General features: G+C 40.8%; 2 protein-coding genes across 4 annotated transcripts; both read left to right on the top strand.

Annotated features, from left to right (window-relative positions):
• Nucleotides 1–1378: 1378 nt before the first annotated feature.
• Nucleotides 1379–4002, top strand: LOC136183028 (uncharacterized). The gene is made up of 4 exons (XM_065964743.1): nt 1379–1697; nt 2041–2196; nt 2468–2535; nt 2615–4002. The coding sequence occupies exons 1-4, from the start codon at nt 1379–1381 to the stop codon at nt 3158–3160; spliced, it is 1089 nt and encodes a 362-aa protein (XP_065820815.1). The 3' UTR covers nt 3161–4002.
• A 1377-nt stretch (nt 4003–5379) lies between these two features.
• LOC110005784 (serine/threonine-protein kinase/endoribonuclease IRE2) lies at nt 5380–18492 on the top strand. Of its 3 annotated transcripts, none has more exons than XR_010668865.1 (9): nt 5380–5544; nt 6068–6131; nt 7158–7225; nt 7982–8822; nt 9019–9335; nt 9525–12122; nt 16549–16672; nt 16944–17011; nt 17091–18492. XR_010668865.1 is itself a non-coding variant. In XM_065964598.1 (4 exons), exons 2-4 carry the CDS (start codon nt 16564–16566, stop codon nt 17640–17642), a joined length of 729 nt encoding a protein of 242 aa, XP_065820670.1. In that variant the 5' UTR covers nt 11984–12122; nt 16549–16563; the 3' UTR covers nt 17643–18492. The 3 variants fall into 3 exon arrangements, 1 of the variants encoding a protein (XP_065820670.1); XR_010668864.1 differs by having other exon boundaries at nt 5386–5544; nt 9522–12122; XM_065964598.1 differs by lacking the exons at nt 5380–5544; nt 6068–6131; nt 7158–7225; nt 7982–8822; nt 9019–9335 and having other exon boundaries at nt 11984–12122.
• Nucleotides 18493–18992: the final 500 nt, after the last annotated feature.

Below are 18992 nucleotides of genomic sequence, written 5' to 3'. Positions count from 1 at the left end.
GAATCTGATGTACACAGTTGGGAGACGATGATTGAAAATGGAGCGAGACGGAAACACTGAGACCGCAGTTTCTGCTTTTGTAAAATTTAATATAAAAGGGGTAAACAATACTGTATAGATGAAACAGATAAAGAATATGATTATTATGATCAGGATAATGCAATTATAGTGTATGGTGACATTATATAGTGAGTAATGAGATAAGACGCAGTATTGTTTGAATGACTTGATCAGAAAATGGTCAAAAAGAAAAAGTTGATAAAAGAATTTTGGGATTCTATTTGGATTTAAAGGAGGGCTCTGAATAGACACGACTCAAGACTTAATCTTCCAACACCCCTTGCCACCAGCAGTCTTACTGTGAGATGTGTTCAATTGAACAAGCGGTTCTTTTCAGGCCCAGAGAGGTCCACGGGCCAGATTAGATGCTCTTGACACCTTGGTCGGAGTATGCAGCTGGAATGGAGATTGTACGTCGGTGAGACGCACTACAGGATGGAGGTCAGCCAACTGGCCACGTGGTGCAGAGACAACAACCTCTTCCTGAACGTCGACAAAACCAAGGAGGTTGTTGTCGACTTCCGGAGAGTCCCCACTCCTAAACCCCCACTGACCATCGACGGTGCTGCTGTGGAGAGAGTGAGCAGCACCAAGTTCCTGGGGGTTCACATCAGTGAGGATCTCTCCTGGACAACCAACATCCACATCACTGGCCAAGAAGTCCCAGCAGCGCCACTACTTCCTCCGCAAGCTGAAGAGAGCACGAGCCCCCCCATCCATCATGTACTCCTTCTACAGAGGCACCATCGAGAGCATCCTGACCAGCTGCATCACTGTGTGGCTTGGGAGCAAGTGGAGGCCCTCCTGCACAGACTCATGAGAGTCTTGAAGATGTCTTAAAAGAGAGACAAACTTCAACTTCAAAGGAAGATTGCAGACCTCAACCATTTGATTAAGAAGGGATTGATTTCATGTATGTAAAGCACAGAGTCCTGCAACCAGAATCAGGTGCTTTTAATCTGACATCTCCATGCCATGAATTCAAGTCATTTGCCATAGCTGCTGCATTGGATCGCACAAGAATCCAAGCTAAGTTTGCAAAAGAGGTCCTTAAATTTGCCACTGGCTGTATGAACATTAGATCAAATGGTACAATACACTTAGGTGTGATGGACAAGTTTCAGGTTACATAATTTACATATTAAGCAATACTACAGGTCTGTAGTAGGATGCAGGTTATGTGCATGGTGAGATAATTGGTATCCCTGTGAAAGAGAGAGATATTTTTGTAGATGCTTTGAACTACATTGAAAGAAGTGTCTGTTCTGATAAGGAGCATGTACGCCAGTGTGTGCGGCCTCCAAGGTTCATTGAAGTTATGGACAGGGAAAGTACAGAAAAGAAGTATGTGGTAGAGGTTGACATTGTGCCTTCTATTAGTATTGTTAAAAGCAAGGTGTATGCAGTTCGTCTACCGAACTTCAAAGAGACAACTAACAAAGTGGAGTTTGAAAAAGAAGCCATTCTGTGGAGGTTGGGTGCAAAAACGGAGCCAGTGAGTGACGACGACCTAAGTGATTTCTACCAGAGAGTCAAAGATCGGGATGCACAAAGGGAAGAAGCAGAGAAAATGAAGTTCCTTAGTGCCCCAGAAAACTGCCAAGACCTAGGACGGAAACTAACAATGCTGATGACAAGTGGGAAGAAATTCATGGAAAAAGATAAATGGTTCATACTCATCACAAATAAATTCCCAGCTGATGACCTTTGCAACATTGACTGGTTGCTCAACATGAACATATTCTGTGTTTTTGACTTTGACCCAAACTCAAAGATATCGGGTCTTTGCAGTAGATACCTTCAGCATCACGCTGCAAACATGCATTCTCTACAGAGTTATAGGATACCCGGCGACATGAACAATAACTATGTTCCATCTACTTTTGTCAATAAAACAACAGTATTACAAATGTGTCGGTGATCACCAAATTCTAGAAATGGTCAGAATGTGATTAAGACTGTTGTCGAACGACTGGAAAGTCTCTACAAAATCTTTTGTTGGTTGCTTGCAGGATGTGAGTGACAGAATAGAAAAGGAGCCGCTGGACGGACCAATCGTGAGACAGCTGGAGAGAGGAGGGAGGGCTGTTGTGAAGAGTGACTGGAGGGAGCATATCACAGTGCCACTGCAGACAGGTACGAGACCGAGGCTGAAGTTTGCACGTGAAGATACAAGACGTTGTAAAACATTTTTCTTGGTCTCTTTACATTAAACAGGAAAACAAAATCCTCTCTTTCCTCTCTTTGTGCCCTGACTGAGTGTGTGGGTTCTTGAGAAACAGTGTAGTATTAAAGAAGCTTAGCTCTGTTTTTCAGGTGTCCCTGTTCATTGGTTTCTAGTTGAATGATTATCAGGTATTCATTTCTGTGGTTGATATATTGAGTTTGGTCTTCCTTTCTTCTGCAGATCTGCGGAAGTTCCGTTCCTATAAAGGTGGATCGGTCAGAGACCTGATGCGTGCAATGAGAAACAAGGTAGAGATGTATTTTCATGTTTTATCTTTGAAAGAATGCGGTCTGTGAAGTTTGCCTCACTGTGACTCTCCCTCTACAGAAACACCGAGAGTTGCCTGCAGAGGTACAAGAGACTCTGGGCTCCATCCCTGATGACTTTGTCTCTTACTTCACCTCCCGATTCCCCCACCTGCTCATGCACACCTACTTGGCCATGCGGACATGTGCATCAGAGAGTCCGTTCCTGCCTTACTACTCCACTGCTGAGCAGAATGCAAAAACACAAGCTGAATACACACACCTCAGACCACAGAGACAAAATGAGCCGTGCACTCAACACCTGCCAACACACACATCATCAAACGCCTCACAACCACAGGAACCTGCACATTCTCTACAGCCGGTGCAGGTCGATCACACGGTAACAAATGGACCATCGCCCTCTTCATTACCAGATGAGCCGGTATCTTCAGATTTAGCAGTTCAGACAGTGCAGCCAGCAGAGTTAACACTTTCCACACACGTGGACTCACACAGTCAAACGGTGAATCTCACATCTGCCTCAGAATCAGCTACAGATCCTCTCAGGCAGTCTGAGTTGCACACACTGCCAGATCCTTCCTCACCGGACACACAACCAGTGTGAACTGGACCAGAGTCAGGTGGAACCAGCACAGACGGGAGCATTGCCAGTAAGGGTGGACATCAAATGGGGCCAAGCTGCTGCACTTGAAGCTGGTGAGGACCGGGCCTGCAGTGCCTGGGATCCACTGCCGGGTGGGAGCAGCTGCACCCTCTTTTAAGTGCCTTCTGCTCACCTGGGCGATAAATGTTCCCACGACACAACCGTCCACAAGTTCTGCTTCTGCCTCGGGGAAGTCTGAAAAACCAACAGGGTGTTGTTGGATATCATATTGTAGCAGGACGGAGAAAAGAGAATCTTTTGTATTTTATAACAGCATGTCCAAAAAAGTGTTTGTCCCTAAAATATTTGGCCTCTAATGTGGGAAACATGTCTGGATGTTGTTGGGTAGTTTTATTGTGCAATGTTGTATTTCTCAGTGAGCCTGTTCACTGTGCAGATGCTGTATGTATATTTTTGTACAGACTGATTCACAATTTGGATCTGCGATGTTAAATCCATTAATACGGCCGATGTGCCTTCTTTTTTTTCTTTTTTAAACATCACTGTGCTGCATGGGTACAGATCTTTAAGAATGACTATGCTAAATGTGCTTGATTCCAGTTAATGCTGCTAGATTGCTTCGCTTGTGTCAATCAGGATTATTGTGCTGACTCGGTAAGAGCGGACGGTTCCAAAGGGCATTCACTGTGACACCTGAATACAGAAGTTTTCTTATGATCATGTGATTATGTGGTCTGATTACAAACTTGCAGGTCGGCTGCAGAACGTTTATGTACAAAGACTTTTTTAAGAGCGTTTACATGAAGTTAATAACTTGCACATTAAAATCTTTGTTTTTTATTCCTACATTTTTGCTCGTGGAGTCATTGCTTCATTTCAGTATAAGGATTGTTTGAAGGTTGAATATTTAACAGAAGTCATTGGGTCAAAAAGGCTTCTTACAATTTATATTGTTAATGTCTCTAAAAACCTGGACATATCAGGATTTAGAGCAATGAATACAATGTATTCTGATGAAGTTTAGCCAGAGACAATAGAGAGAGAGAGCACCAGGACATCATAAGAAATATCCTGCAGATAAGAATCAAATAGATTTTGTCTCCCTTTCCAATCAGTACAGAGGTTTCTGTTCAACATGTCTTGGCTCAAAGGCGGAAACGGGAGCCAAAAAGGGATTCCTGTACCTGGGAAGAATGTCACGTGTCCTCCCTGTGAGGGCTATAAAAGAAAAAGGTGAGGCTTACAAAAGAATTCCATTCACTCACGACACTGTCACCTGGAGCTGTTCTGTTTATACCGGTACTACCTGATAAACTTGTTCCATGTTGAACGTTAGGGTGTGGCTTGAAAATGTTATATAAAGGCTTATACAATGTGATACAGAGGTACATTAATGGACATGTTCATCAGCTCCACCCTCTTCCTTTTTTCTTTCCATTTTAACATTGCAGTCAAACTCTCTCACCCTGTCCCCTGTTTTATACATTTAAAAGGGGAATACTTAGCTGGATAATAAACAAATACTAAAGCTACACTGAACAATAATGAACGTAGCTGTTAGGAAAATAAAAAGTAGCTGATCTAGAGTATCCCTCTGCCTCTTCTTCCAGTAGGCATACTTCATATCCAAAGCTCTGTGGTTTCCCCTTCCTGTTTCATTCTGCGTTCATGTTCACTTATTGCGGGTTTATTTTACCAAAGCCCATAAAAAAACATTTCAATGGAGCACAGATGTACCGTCATCCTGGACTATGCTTATAAGCTATACCATACACGATAGTAGTGATGCATGTTTATACTTTTCTTTTGGATTCTTGGATTGAAAACTGGATTTTATTTTATGGTGGGAGAAAAGTTGAAATGTTTGATTTGATTGCACAAAAATAATAGAAATGAGCACCTCAACAAATTCAAGTTCAATACACATGACAAGTGCTTGATCATCACATTAATGTTTTATACTAAACATAGGGTTATGATGGGAATTAGACAGTTCAGTATAAAAACGAACAAACAAATTAACGTGAGTAAAATATATTCACTTGACTTCATTTGGCCGATTGAATAAAATCAAATAGAGACTGATTAAAGAGCCAATAGGAGACTGTAGAGCCCTTATTATTCATGAGCTGTGCCAAATGATTTAGATCACTAAACGTGGCAGAAATTCCAGTAAGGGCGGTGCACATGAGGGTAGGTCGATGAATTTCCCCATAAAAGAAACTTAAGACACTGAGTTTGCACAGTAAGTCCAGTCAAGCCCGGTGACAGGCAGAACTATCCGGTGTTCAGAGTTTAGGCGGGGAAGCGGAAGAAACAGCAGCCCGAAGAAAACCAGCCCGGAAAGTGGAACAAGGCTGTTTATGTGTCTGCTTTTTGTCAAGGTAGGAGCAATGTTTGCCTTTTTTTTCGTGGTTGCTCATAAGAAAATCGCAGGGACATAACAGGAATGAAGGAAGTAGGGAGTATGATACACCTGGGCCGAGAATGGAGAGAGGACCCTCGAAACCAAAGAAAGTTTGGTTTTCTTTGCATCATGTTTTACATCCTAGTGATTATGGGCTGAATTTTGCATGCAGAAAAATAACAACTGGTTCTCTTAGTCAACTTTCCCTCCTCACTACAAGAGAACTACTGTTTTAGTCCGACCATCAGCAAACCAAGAAAAACAAGAAATAAGAATTAATACAATTTTAAGAACATTTTGATAGTTAAGATAGTTTGGGAAACTGCGTCTCTATCTTTCCCATTTAGAGTATAAATAAGTTGCTCATTTTTTAAGATGTGGTCTAAACTAACTCTGTTGAAACTAACTATAGCAAAGTAAAAATGAGTCACCATCAAAGCAAAAATGTCTTAATAATTCATAAAACTATCAAGCTTATCATCACATTTCCTCTGTTTCAGACACAGAGGGTGCGGCAGCAGATGGTTCCTTATCAACTAAAGACACTACTGCTGAGGATGTGAGGTAAGATACATTTATAAACTGGCTACTAAAAGTTATATCTCATCCAACCAGCTTAAAAACATCATACAGTAGTTGGATGGATGAACACTTTTATAGCCAAACGCAGTTTAGGCCTAATGATACTGCTTTTTTATTGTTCTTTTAGATTTCTTCAAATTGCAAATATGAACCCTGCCCAGGCTAAATGTAGCCTACATCCTCATTCTGTTGTTGGTTATTAACACAAGTGGACGTAAATTAGACTACATACACATGTGTCTTTACATTCAGAAGTACAAAAAGGTGGACTAATGCCTGTTGACACTTCATACTAATATGTTTTACATTAATGTTTCAAAGTGCATTTACTCTACATGTCACATTTAGACACTGATGGTAGAGGATGCTTTGTAAAGTGACCATCAGCATAAACTAATTCCATTCCTACACATTCCCTTGATAAGTGGACTGCAGAAGCAAGAATTGAACCATCAACCTTCTGGTTGAGAGATCATCAATATTGAGCCACAGCCAGCCACTCAAAATCCATTAAACCCCAAATTTAAGGCATCCTTTAGAAATGTTTTGCCAAAATTTGAATTTCCATAGAGGCCTCTCTAAGGTTGAGTGACTCTGTGCAATGTCTGTACCAGGACTGTTCAAGTTTTTCTAATCCAGTTTGTCTTCATAGTTGTAAGGGTTTAAAATATGTGTGAACCAGTTTGACCAAACATCTGTAATATTCCATGTGTATATTTATCTATATTTGTTTATTTGATAATACATATAGCCATTGTTACACATCGAATTAAAGTGCAACCGATGTAATAGGACTTCTAGCCATGGCTAATTTGCCTTTCTTGTCCCTAGTTAGGCTTTTAGGAAATAACAAACATGATACAAAAATGTAAAACATAAAAACTAGTATTTGCAGCAGACATAAATGCAAAAAAACTAAAAGTAAAGCAGACGCAGACAGGCAAATTGATCATAATGACTAAGAATAAGAATTAGGAACAACTGAAATAACTGAAATTTTTTTTGCAGATGGAAGGTGATTAGGAAGGTGAAACTCCAAAATTGATAATCGGATGAAAAGGAAAAGAAGATCATGGGTGAGTGTTGTGACAAGTTGTGCAATTTGTTTGTTTGTTGGATACAGAGGGATACGTTATGCAATAAAGACACCAGCAGGAATAAAACTGTCAGCAGTGGCTTTACAGCCTTCATTTCCTCTGTCCACTTCCATCGTGTCTGCTTTTATCAACAATCAATAACTTAATGACCGTTGCGTCAGCCAGCTGTAGTCTGTGAACTTCTCCACACAGACTGTCAAACAGAGCTGCTATATAGCCAGCAAATATATTTTTATTATTTCTCAATTTCCTGATCTGATCAAATGATCCAAATTATCTGTGACTTAAATCTGTGACACATTTTTTTTATTTTGTAGGAAGTCAAAGGAAAAAAATATTAGGCTATTATTATTATGCCAGATTTAATTGGGGTTTCAGTAACTTAAGCATAATGATAATATTATTTATAAAATGGTCAGAAATAACAAGAAATGCACAGATTTCTGTCAAATAAGGTAATACAGACTCGTAGACTATACTGTAATACGCAGGTCGAACGTTTACTACAGCGTATATAGTCACCCCCCAAAGGCCCATTCTGAGCGAGGGAATGGGGGGGATCATGATTTGTTCATATCTTCAGGTGTCTCTGTGAGCAAGAATTGTGCATTATGAAATGTAAAAAGACTAAATGCGATGCATGTAGAAAACCTTTTATCTATAAATGTAAATATTTCCAATTCAGTCTGTTAAATGAACACAACATTGATAATTATGTAAACATTTTGTTCACAGAGGAAACATCCACCGAAGATGAAGGGCTTCCGTTGGTTGACAAGCTCATTATAAACTTCATTTGTGATGGTCTTCATCCATTTTCTTTGGTTGAACAACCTGCTTTCAGAGAACTTTTATTGACACTGAATCCCCAATATGAGGTCATTTCCAGACACACTCTCCAGGCCAGAATGGAGGTTGCTGCCAAAAAGATGAAGGAGAAGTTGAGGTCGCATCTCAGTGAAGTCAGCTATGTTGCCACCACCACAGATTGTTGGACAGCACACCAGCAAAGTTTCATAGGTGTCACAGCGCATTGGATAGATGAAAAAACCTTGGAGAGGAGATCCGCTGCACTTGCTTGCCAGAAGTTGACAGGGCCCCTAACCTTTCATGTCCTAGCACGTGCCCTTGATAAAATTCACGATCAATACAGAATAAGGACGAAAGTGGTAAGAACCACAACGGACGGTGGCCTAAACTTTATTAAAGCATTTGACACATTTGGTAAGCAAAGCCAGTCCTGGGATTCTAATAATGGTCTTGAGTACCAGCTTCCTCCACACCAAGAGTGTGCATGCCACCTGTTAAACTTAGTCACCACAGAAGATGCCAATGCAGAAGAGATGGATGACATATCACACGCAGCCTTTGAAAAATGCCAAGCAATGTGGAACAAGTCAGGTCGGTCATGCAACGCAGCAGAAATTTTTAAAGAAAAATGCGAGTGCAAGCTCATCCGGCCCAAGAAAATTCAGTGGAACTCAACATACATGGCTGTAGAGAGAATCATTGAGATCATACAAGAGAGTGGGGAGGACGCTATCGGGGACGCCTGTAAAGAAATCGATGTGAAAATGTGAGTTTTAATTCAGATTTTCTAAAGTATTAAATGTTAATGACACAAATGATAAATGATGCCCGAAGCTACCTTGCATATTTCTGTGTTTTCCATAATCATATGAAATTGTCGAAACACATTTCCATACACATTCCACACCTATTCCTTCAGGAAGTTTGCTAAAAGTTGTATACATTTGATTTATGTTATACAGGTTGAGTTCAGTTGACATTGCTTTCCTGACTGAGTACTGCACTGTGATGAAGCCTTTGGTGAAGGCTTTAAACATTCTTCAATCTGAGAAAAAAACACACTTGGGGTCGCTTCTGCCAGCGATCTTCAAGCTAATAGCAGAACTCAAAAAACAGAAGGAATCCTCCAAGATGTGTCAGCCCCTCATCGATGACATTCAGACTAGTGTCCAAAAGCGCTTTGGTGAGATGATGAAAAACCCTGAACTGATTGCTGCAGCAATCCTTCTGCCAGAGTTCAAGACCACCTGGATTGAGAGTCCAGGTGGACTGAAAAAAGGTATGATTTAATTATTTAATATCAATCATTTGTTAATTATTCATCCCAGTTCTATTCACTATATTTCTATCGACATGTGATAAGTGCAGTAACATGGGTCTTTCTACACAAGTTGTAGTTATTTTACTTTCTGCATTATGATGAAAATATTCAATATGTGTTGTTGTTTGTTTGTTTGTCACTCAGCAGGTCTGGACTATGTGAGACAACACCTTGGCCAGACGGCAGAGGCTGAGGTGCAGCTGAATAAGTACCTAGCCAGTGACTCAAAGACTATGGATCTGCTGAACTCATTTCCACAAATCAAAAAACTTTCTCTCAAGCTCAACACTGGATTGCCTGCCTCAGCCGCCTGTGAGCGTCTCTTCAGCACTGCTGCGCTCCTGTTCACTGCAAAGCGAGCAAGCATGAACTCTACTCACTTTGAAAACCAGCTTCTGCTCGCACGAAACAAGGAGTTTAGACAGTAATGTTCAAAAGAAGAAACCACAAATAGAGGACCTTTAATTAAGAGATACAGTGAGGCAGGGCAATATTCTTTGTAGCAGCTGCCACGTGGTTCATTTGACATGTTTTGTTTTTTGACAGGAAGAGAATATTCTGTCATGTCTTGACATGTTTTATGTTGTTAATACACTTTATTTGTAAAGATTTCCCTTATAATTAAAAACAACTTTGAGATTTAAATCCTCGTGTCCTTATTGTACTTCACAGGAGAGATCCGTTGTTAAAAAAAAAGTAACTAAGTAACTTTTACTTAAAGTACAACCAGCTACTTTTTACTTTTACTATGAGTACATTTTTAAACTGGTACTTTTACTTGTACTTAAGTAAAATTTCATGAAAGTAACAGTACTTTTACTTGAGTAGAATATACTCTTTACACCTCTGGCTGTTTAAAAATAAAAACATGTCAATGAAATTTATACTGGGGACTTTCCTTTTGAAGAACTCGTCGGAAATAGAATGTGTTTATCATAGAATGAACGCACCTTTTCAATAACACTGTAGAGATTAACAGTATAGCCGCTCCTTTGACCACGAGTCACCACCAAAGCCCGCTTCTTTTAATCATGTTGGACTTAATACAAGTGAGACTTCATTTAAAAAACACCTTTGAGACTTCCGGGTTGAGCGATGACGGAGTAGGCTGCAGACCGGGAGAGCTCTGTTAAGATTCTGCTTTAAATTATACCACACATACTCAATTACGTCTCAGTTTACTGTGCAAGCGTGCACAAACATTTGACAACATGGGAAAACCTACAAGAAAGCAAAACCAACATTCAGAGGAGCAGTCTAATGAAGATGACCAACTAGGGTTACCACCTTCCAAGCAGAAAAATAAAGGACACCCCGCAGCGGGGTGCAACTCAGCAGGGGCCCGACCACCACTGGCCCAACGGTGGGGCACCAGTTGTGGTGAATCATGATTTAAAACGTGGTTTTAATGAAGTAATATTTAAGAGTCATATTTAAAGTTTTAAGTGCTTTATTAACACTTTTTTTCCGAAAAAATGTACAAACACAAAACTTGTGTACAGTGTAACGGCGGATACAGTAATGTATGCACATGAAACGCACCTAACACCTAACACGACTTCAACAGATGATTACTACTAGCTATCTAATTTACAACTTAACTTAAACTTCAAATAAAGTTATTAACCTAACATTAATTCATTAACAGAGTATTATTGAAGTGCTTTTGACACTGCTGTAACATAGAGGGGAGCAGTAAGATGACAGATTTTTAATTAAATAAACAGTACGATTTAGATAGTATTTTTATTCATTTATTCTGTCCTTCTGTCTGTCGTTTTTGTTGTTTTCTCATGATGAATGATACTATTAATATGGTTTTGAACTATTTTCTTATTGTATTAATTAAGTGTCTTCTGTCGATATATTGATGTTGTATTGATGATATCTCGCCCAGGCCATAGTGTGAATACAGATTTAGCTAAAATAAATGTCATCTTTTTGTTTTATGTACTGAAAAATGTTCTCACTATCCAAACTATACTGGAATAACCTATCTATAAACATCAGAGAAAATATATTAAGTAGGCCTACAATAGTTTCCTTTACATTATATTCATTTTCACTGACACTGTCAAGCCAGTCATTATTTTCTACTCACGTCTGTATTTCTGCATCCGTTTACGTTTCAATGGTGCACGGTCATAGTGCACGGTGCGGGTATCAGAGGCAGCTGCAGACATGTTTCCTTCTGACTCCTATCACTTTCTCTCACCCAATCACTGACGAGCTCTCATTGTTCATGCCAAAAAAGAACCAAACAAATTAACGGACGCTCCGAGGAGGCGGGAACTAGCCGGCTGAATGATGCTGAGTTCAAGGCATCTTGGAAATACGTATTGATTCAAAACGGGACGCAATATCAAAGTGTAAAATACGGGACGATTCCCCCTGTCCAAAGAAAACGAGACCCTCACGTTTAAAACGGACGACCTGGAAAATAGATCGAGGCGCAACAACATCCGTATAACAGGCTTAGCTGAAAAAGCATCCATCCTCGTTCATGGAAATATTCCTTAGGCTACAGAACATTTTGGAGCAGACGCTTTTCCTATCCCCCTGACTGTGGACAGAGCCCACAGAGTAGCCACTCCGAGGAAAAAGCAGGATGATCCCCCACGTCCATTTATTGCTCGGATCCACTATTTCCAGGCAAAGGAGCGCATCCTGAAGCTGGCGAGAGAGGCTGGGTCCCTATCCTTCCGTGGCTCCAATATACAGATCTTTCCCGACTACAGCGTAGAGGTATGGCAAGCCCTTTTAACATTTAAGTATTAATAGCAATTGTAGATATCAATAATTGCTTTTTGACATGTTAGAATTCCAAGCCGACATATCCACAATGTAATTTTCACTAGTAACAATTCTAATTAAAGATATCTACAATTCATTTTTCACTAGTGGAGGTCATTGTAGATATCTGTAACTTAATTACAACTAGTCAACTTGTGCCATTGACTTCTATTCAAATTGAATTACAGATAGGCCTATCTGTAATTCAATTTTTACATGTTGTAATTCAAAGTCGACATATCCATAATGACATTTTGACATGTTGCAATTCTATTTCATGATATCTACAACTCAATTCTCACTAGTAAAAATGTTAATTCTTGATATCAACAATTCTATTCTTACTAGTGACAAAGTTCATTTATGATATCTACAATTGTTCTAACAATACAGATATCATAAATGAATTCTAGATATCTAAAATGCACTTCTTACTAGTCGAAATTACATTATTGATATCTTGACCTGGAATTATTACATGTAAGAATGTAATTCCAGATATCTGAAACAATCGTGTAACAATTATATTAGAGATATCTACAATTTTCTTTTTAACTGGTCAAAATGTAATTGTTGATATCAAAAATTGAATTTCCACATGTAAAAATGCCATTGTAGATATCTTCAATTATGTACAGACATATCCGAAATGAATATGTTAATTTACAGCCTCTGACGCCTTCTCAAGATTGGTTCATTGGGCAACTCCACTACCGTTACGCTCACGTACGCAGCGCGCTGAATCTGATGTACACAGTTGGGAGACGATGATTGAAAATGGAGCGAGACGGAAACACTGAGACCGCAGTTTCTGCTTTTGTAAAATTTAATATAAAAGGGGTAAACAATACTGTATAGATGAAACAGATAAAGAATATGATTATTATGATCAGGATAATGCAATTATAGTGTATGGTGACATTATATAGTTAGTAATGAGATAAGACGCAGTATTGTTTGAATGACTTGATCAGAAAATGGTCAAAAAGAAAAAGTTGATAAAAGAATTTTGGGATTCTATTTGGATTTAAAGGAGGGCTCTGAATAGACACGACTCAAGACTTAATCTTCCAACACCCCTTGCCACCAGCAGTCTTACTGTGAGATGTGTTCAATTGAACAAGCGGTTCTTTTCAGGCCCAGAGAGGTCCACGGGCCAGATTAGATGCTCTTGACACCTTGGTCGGAGTATGCAGCTGGAATGGAGATTGTACGTCGGTTCAGCCTTCGTCTCAGAAGCTCCAAGAGGATCCAACAGGAAAGAAATTATTAAAGAGTCTTTTGATACGTCGATTTCCAATTCAGATTAACGGGATGGCCATCTTGATGAATCCAAACTAAGGAATTGGCGTTCAAAATTGAAGAGCAAAGACTTCGTAGAAGAAAGTTCAAAAGCCTTGCTTGAGCCAGAAAGAATTGATGTTCCAGAAATTGTGCGTGAAAAAGAAAGTTCGGCAGAGACTCGTCTCTACGGCACAAGCTTAAAAGAAAAGATTTGGACCGAAGTCCGAAGAGAAGTGAGCAAGAGCTGAAGCTCTAAACTTTAAGAAACCAAAACAAAAAGAAAACCAAAGATCTGAGCTCAGTGTGAACTCTTATCACCTGGATGGGAGGAGGGGGGTCTGCAGGCAAAGAGGGGTGCCGCCCACGGGTGACTCCCATTCTGACCGGAGGACAATTGTTTAAACTAAACCGAGTTTACTCAATAAGATTAAGAATAAGAATCTAAACCTATATACGTCTCCATACATTCATTTTGATATTATTTCTATCAGATCCACATTGAGGTAGGTTCATGTCATATATTTAGACAAACATTTCTATCAGATTCATGTTGAGATGAAAATCACACCATCTGGGAACATCCTCAGTTAATCCCAGCCTGTAGGTGAACAAAAACATGTTATACAGTCAGCATTCTTAATAAGACATGTTAATAAAGTAGGAAAAGAAATTGGTGTCTTTAAATAACACCTTCTATAGCTAATATCAAAGAGTATGCTTTATAACACGTCTAAATGTATAATTATGAAGGTTACATATTAATGGATATTCTAACACTAGATGGCAATAGCGCTCCACGTCAAATTCCTATTAAACATAATATATAATACTTATTCCTACTCTGAAGATCAGATTTTGAGTTTAAAAAGATGATTATAATACATTCAATGTGACAATTATAAATATCTAGATGAAGAAAGACATAAATGTTCATTTGATGCAGAATTGAATGCTGTGGTTTAATTCAGCTCTTCAGTGGTCCTTCAACAGATGGTCAATTTTACAACTTTGCAGAGACTGGTTTCGGTCACAGTTCATGTCTTTGGGGTCAATTCGTAGATAGCAGAGTGTTCCGCTCGATTGTTTATTCCAGGTGTTGTAAAAGTTCATAATATCCTGTCTGAGAGGGAGACTTAAATCATTGATCAGTTCCTTTGTTCCTTCGTAAAATAAACCCAGATGTTAATACACAGTCCTGAGTCCTGCAGGAAGAGCGGTTCTAAAGCGTGTCTGCTGATAACGGATAATATCCCTCAGCAGCTGATCGGCAAACTGGACCAGCTGGGGCTCAGCACTTCCCTGTGCAACTGGCTGCTGGACTTCCTCAGCGAGAGGCCTCAGACAGTGCGGGTCGGCGGCAGCACTGGGGCCCCCCAAGGTTGTGTGCTCAGCCCCCTGCTCGTCACGCTGCTGACCCACGACTGCACTCCATCCTTCAGCAGCAACCACATTGTGAAGTTCGCGGACGACACAACAGTGGTTGGTCTCATCTCCAATAACGATGAGACGCACTACAGGATGGAGGTCAGCCAACTGGCCACGTGGTGCAGAGACAACAACCTCTTCCTGAACGTCGACAAGACCAAGGAGGTTGTTGTCGACTTCCGGAGAGTCCCCACTCCTAAACCCCCACTGACCATCGACGGTGCTGCTGTGTAAAGAGTGAGCAGCACCAAGTTCCTGGGGGTTCACATCAGTGAGGATCTCTCCTGGACAACCAACACCACATCACTGGCCAAGAAGTCCCAGCAGCGCCACTACTTCCTCCGCAAGCTGAAGAGAGCACGAGCCCCCCCATCCATCATGTACTCCTTCTACAGAGGCACCATCGAGAGCATCCTGACCAGCTGCATCACTGTGTGGCTTGGGAGCAAGTGGAGGCCCTCCTGCACAGACTCATGAGAGTCTTGAAGATGTCTTAAAAGAGAGACAAACTTCAACTTCAAAGGAAGATTGCAGACCTCGACCATTTGATTAAGAAGGGATTGATTTCATGTATGTAAAGCACAGAGTCCTGCAACCAGAATCAGGTGCTTTTAATCTGACATCTCCATGCCATGAATTCAAGTCATTTGCCATAGCTGCTGCATTGGATCGCACAAGAATCCAAGCTAAGTTTGCAAAAGAGGTCCTTAAATTTGCCACTGGCTGTATGAACATTAGATCAAATGGTACAATACACTTTGGTGTGATGGACAAGTTTCAGGTTACATAGTTTACATATTAAGCAATACTACAGGTCTGTAGTAGGATGCAGGTTATGTGCATGGTGAGATAATTGGTATCCCTGTGAAAGAGAGAGATATTTTTGTAGATGCTTTGGACTACATTGAAAGAAGTGTCTGTTCTGATAAGGAGCATGTACGCCAGTGTGTGCGGCCTCCAAGGTTCATTGAAGTTATGGACAGGGAAAGTACAGAAAAGAAGTATGTGGTAGAGGTTGACATTGTGCCTTCTATTAGTATTGTTAAAAGCAAGGTGTATGCAGTTCGTCTACCAAACTTCAATGAGAAAACTATCAAAGTGGAGTTTGAAAAAGAAGCCATCCTGTGGAGGTTGGGTGCAAAAACGGAGCCAGTGAGTGACGACGACCTAAGTGATTTCTACCAGAGAGTCAAAGATCGGGATGCACAAAGGGAAGAAGCAGAGAAAATGAAGTTCCTTAGTGCCCCAGAAAACTGCCAAGACCTAGGATGGAAACTAACAATGCTGATGACAAGTGGGAAGAAATTCATGGAAAAAGATAAATGGTTCATACTCATCACAAATAAATTCCCAGCTGATGACCTTTGCAACATTGACTGGTTGCTCAACATGAACATATTCTGTGTTTTTGACTTTGACCCAAACTCAAAGATATCGGGTCTTTGCAGTAGATACCTTCAGCATCACGCTGCAAACATGCATTCTCTACAGAGTTATAGGATACCCGGCGACATGAACAATAACTATGTTCCATCTACTTTTGTCAATAAAACAACAGTATTACAAATGTGTCGGTGATCACCAAATTCTAGAAATGGTCAGAATGTGATTAAGACTGTTGTCGAACGACTGGAAAGTCTCTACAAAATCTTTTGTTGGTTGCTTGCAGGATGTGAGTGACAGAATGGAAAAGGAGCCGCTGGACGGACCAATCGTGAGACAGCTGGAGAGAGGAGGGAGGGCTGTTGTGAAGAGTGACTGGAGGGAGCATATCACAGTGCCACTGCAGACAGGTACGAGACCGAGGCTGAAGTTTGCACGTGAAGATACAAGACGTTGTAAAACATTTTTCTTGGTCTCTTTACATTAAACAGGAAAACAAAATCCTCTCTTTCCTCTCTTTGTGCCCTGACTGAGTGTGTGGGTTCTTGAGAAACAGTGTAGTATTAAAGAAGCTTAGCTCTGTTTTTCAGGTGTCCCTGTTCATTGGTTTCTAGTTGAATGATTATCAGGTATTCATTTCTGTGGTTGATGTATTGAGTTTTGTCTTCCTTTCTTCTGCAGATCTGCGGAAGTTCCGTTCCTATAAAGGTGGATCGGTCAGAGACCTGATGCGTGCAATGAGAAACAAGGTAGGGATGTATTTTCATGTTTTGTCTTTGAAAGAATGCGGTCTGTGAAGTTTGCCTCACTGTGACTCTCCCTCTACAGAAACACCATTACAGAGAGTTGCCTGCAGAGGTACAAGAGACTCTGGGCTCCATCCCTGATGACTTTGTCTCTTACTTCACCTCCCGATTCCCCCACCTGCTCATGCACACCTACCTGGCCATGCGGACATGTGCATCAGAGAGGCCGTTCCTGCCTTACTACTCCACTGCTGAGCAGAATGCAAAAACACAAGCCGAATACACACACCTCAGACCACAGAGACAAAATGAGCCGTGCACTCAACACCTGCCAACACACACATCATCAAACGCCTCACAACCACAGGAACCTGCACATTCTCTACAGCCGGTGCAGGTCGATCACACGGTAACAAATGGACCATCGCCCTCTTCATTACCAGATGAGCCGGTATCTTCAGATTTAGCAGTTCAGACAGTGCAGCCAGCAGAGTTAACACTTTCCACACACGTGGACTCACACAGTCAAACGGTGAATCTCACATCTGCCTCAGAATCAGCTACAGATCCTCTCAGGCAGTCTGAGTTGCACACACTGCCAGATCCTTCCTCACCGGACACACAACCAGTGTGAACTGGACCAGAGTCAGGTGGACCCAGCACAGACGGGAGCATTGCCAGTAAGGGTGGACATCAAATGGGGCCAAGCTGCTGCACTTGAAGCTGGTGAGGACCGGGCCTGCAGTGCCTGGGATCCACTGCCGGGTGGGAGCAGCTGCACCCTCTTTTAAGTGCCTTCTGCTCACCTGGGCGATAAATGTTCCCACGACACAACCGTCCACAAGTTCTGCTTCTGCCTCGGGGAAGTCTGAAAAACCAACAGGGTGTTGTTGGATATCATATTGTAGCAGGACGGAGAAAAGAGAATCTTTTGTATTTTATAACAGCATGTCCAAAAAAGTGTTTGTCCCTAAAATATTTGGCCTCTAATGTGGGAAACATGTCTGGATGTTGTTGGGTAGTTTTATTGTGCAATGTTGTATTTCTCAGTGAGCCTGTTCACTGTGCAGATGCTGTATGTATATTTTTGTACAGACTGATTCACAATTTGGATCTGCGATGTTAAATCCATTAATACGGCCGATGTGCCTTCTTTCTTTTTCTTTTTTAAACATCACTGTGCTGCATGGGTACAGATCTTTAAGAATGACTATGCTAAATGTGCTTGATTCCAGTTAATGCTGCTAGATTGCTTCGCTTGTGTCAATCAGGATTATTGTGCTGACTCGGTAAGAGCGGACGGTTCCAAAGGGCGTTCACTGTGACACCTGAATACAGAAGTTTTCTTATGATCATGTGATTATGTGGTCTGATTACAAACTTGCAGGTCGGCTGCAGAACGTTTATGTACAAAGACTTTTTTAAGAGCGTTTACATGAAGTTAATAACTTGCACATTAAAATCTTTTTTTTTTTATTCCTACATTTTTGCTCGTGGAGTCATTGCTTCATTTCAGTGTAAGGATTGCTTGAAGGTTGAATATTTAACAGAAGTCATTGGGTCAAAAAGGCTTCTTACAATTTATATTAATGTCTCTAAAAACCTGGACATATCAGGATTTAGAGCAATGAATACAATGTATTCTGATGAAGTTTAGCCAGAGACAATAGAGAGAGAGCACCAGGACATCATAAGAAATATCCTGCAGATAAGAATCAAATTGATTTTGTCTCCCTTTCCAATCAGTACAGAGATTTGTGTTCAACATGTCTTGGCTCAAAGGCGGAAACGGGAGCCAAAAAGAGATTCCTGTACCTGGTAAGAATGTCACGTGTCCTCCCTGTGAGGGCTATAAAAGGAAAAAGCTGACAAAAAATTCCATTGGCTCATGACAGTACGTCACCTGGTGCTGTTTTGTTTATACAGTACCTGATTAAATGTCCTTCCTTGCTGAATGTTAGGCTGTGGCTTGAAAATGTTATTT

The sequence above is a fragment of the Labrus bergylta genome, chromosome 16, assembly GCF_963930695.1.
Source record: "Labrus bergylta chromosome 16, fLabBer1.1, whole genome shotgun sequence".
NCBI classification, from domain to species: Eukaryota; Metazoa; Chordata; class Actinopteri; order Labriformes; family Labridae; genus Labrus; species Labrus bergylta.
The sequence above is the reverse complement of the archived record's forward strand: the minus strand, read 5'-3'. Positions and strand labels throughout refer to the sequence as shown.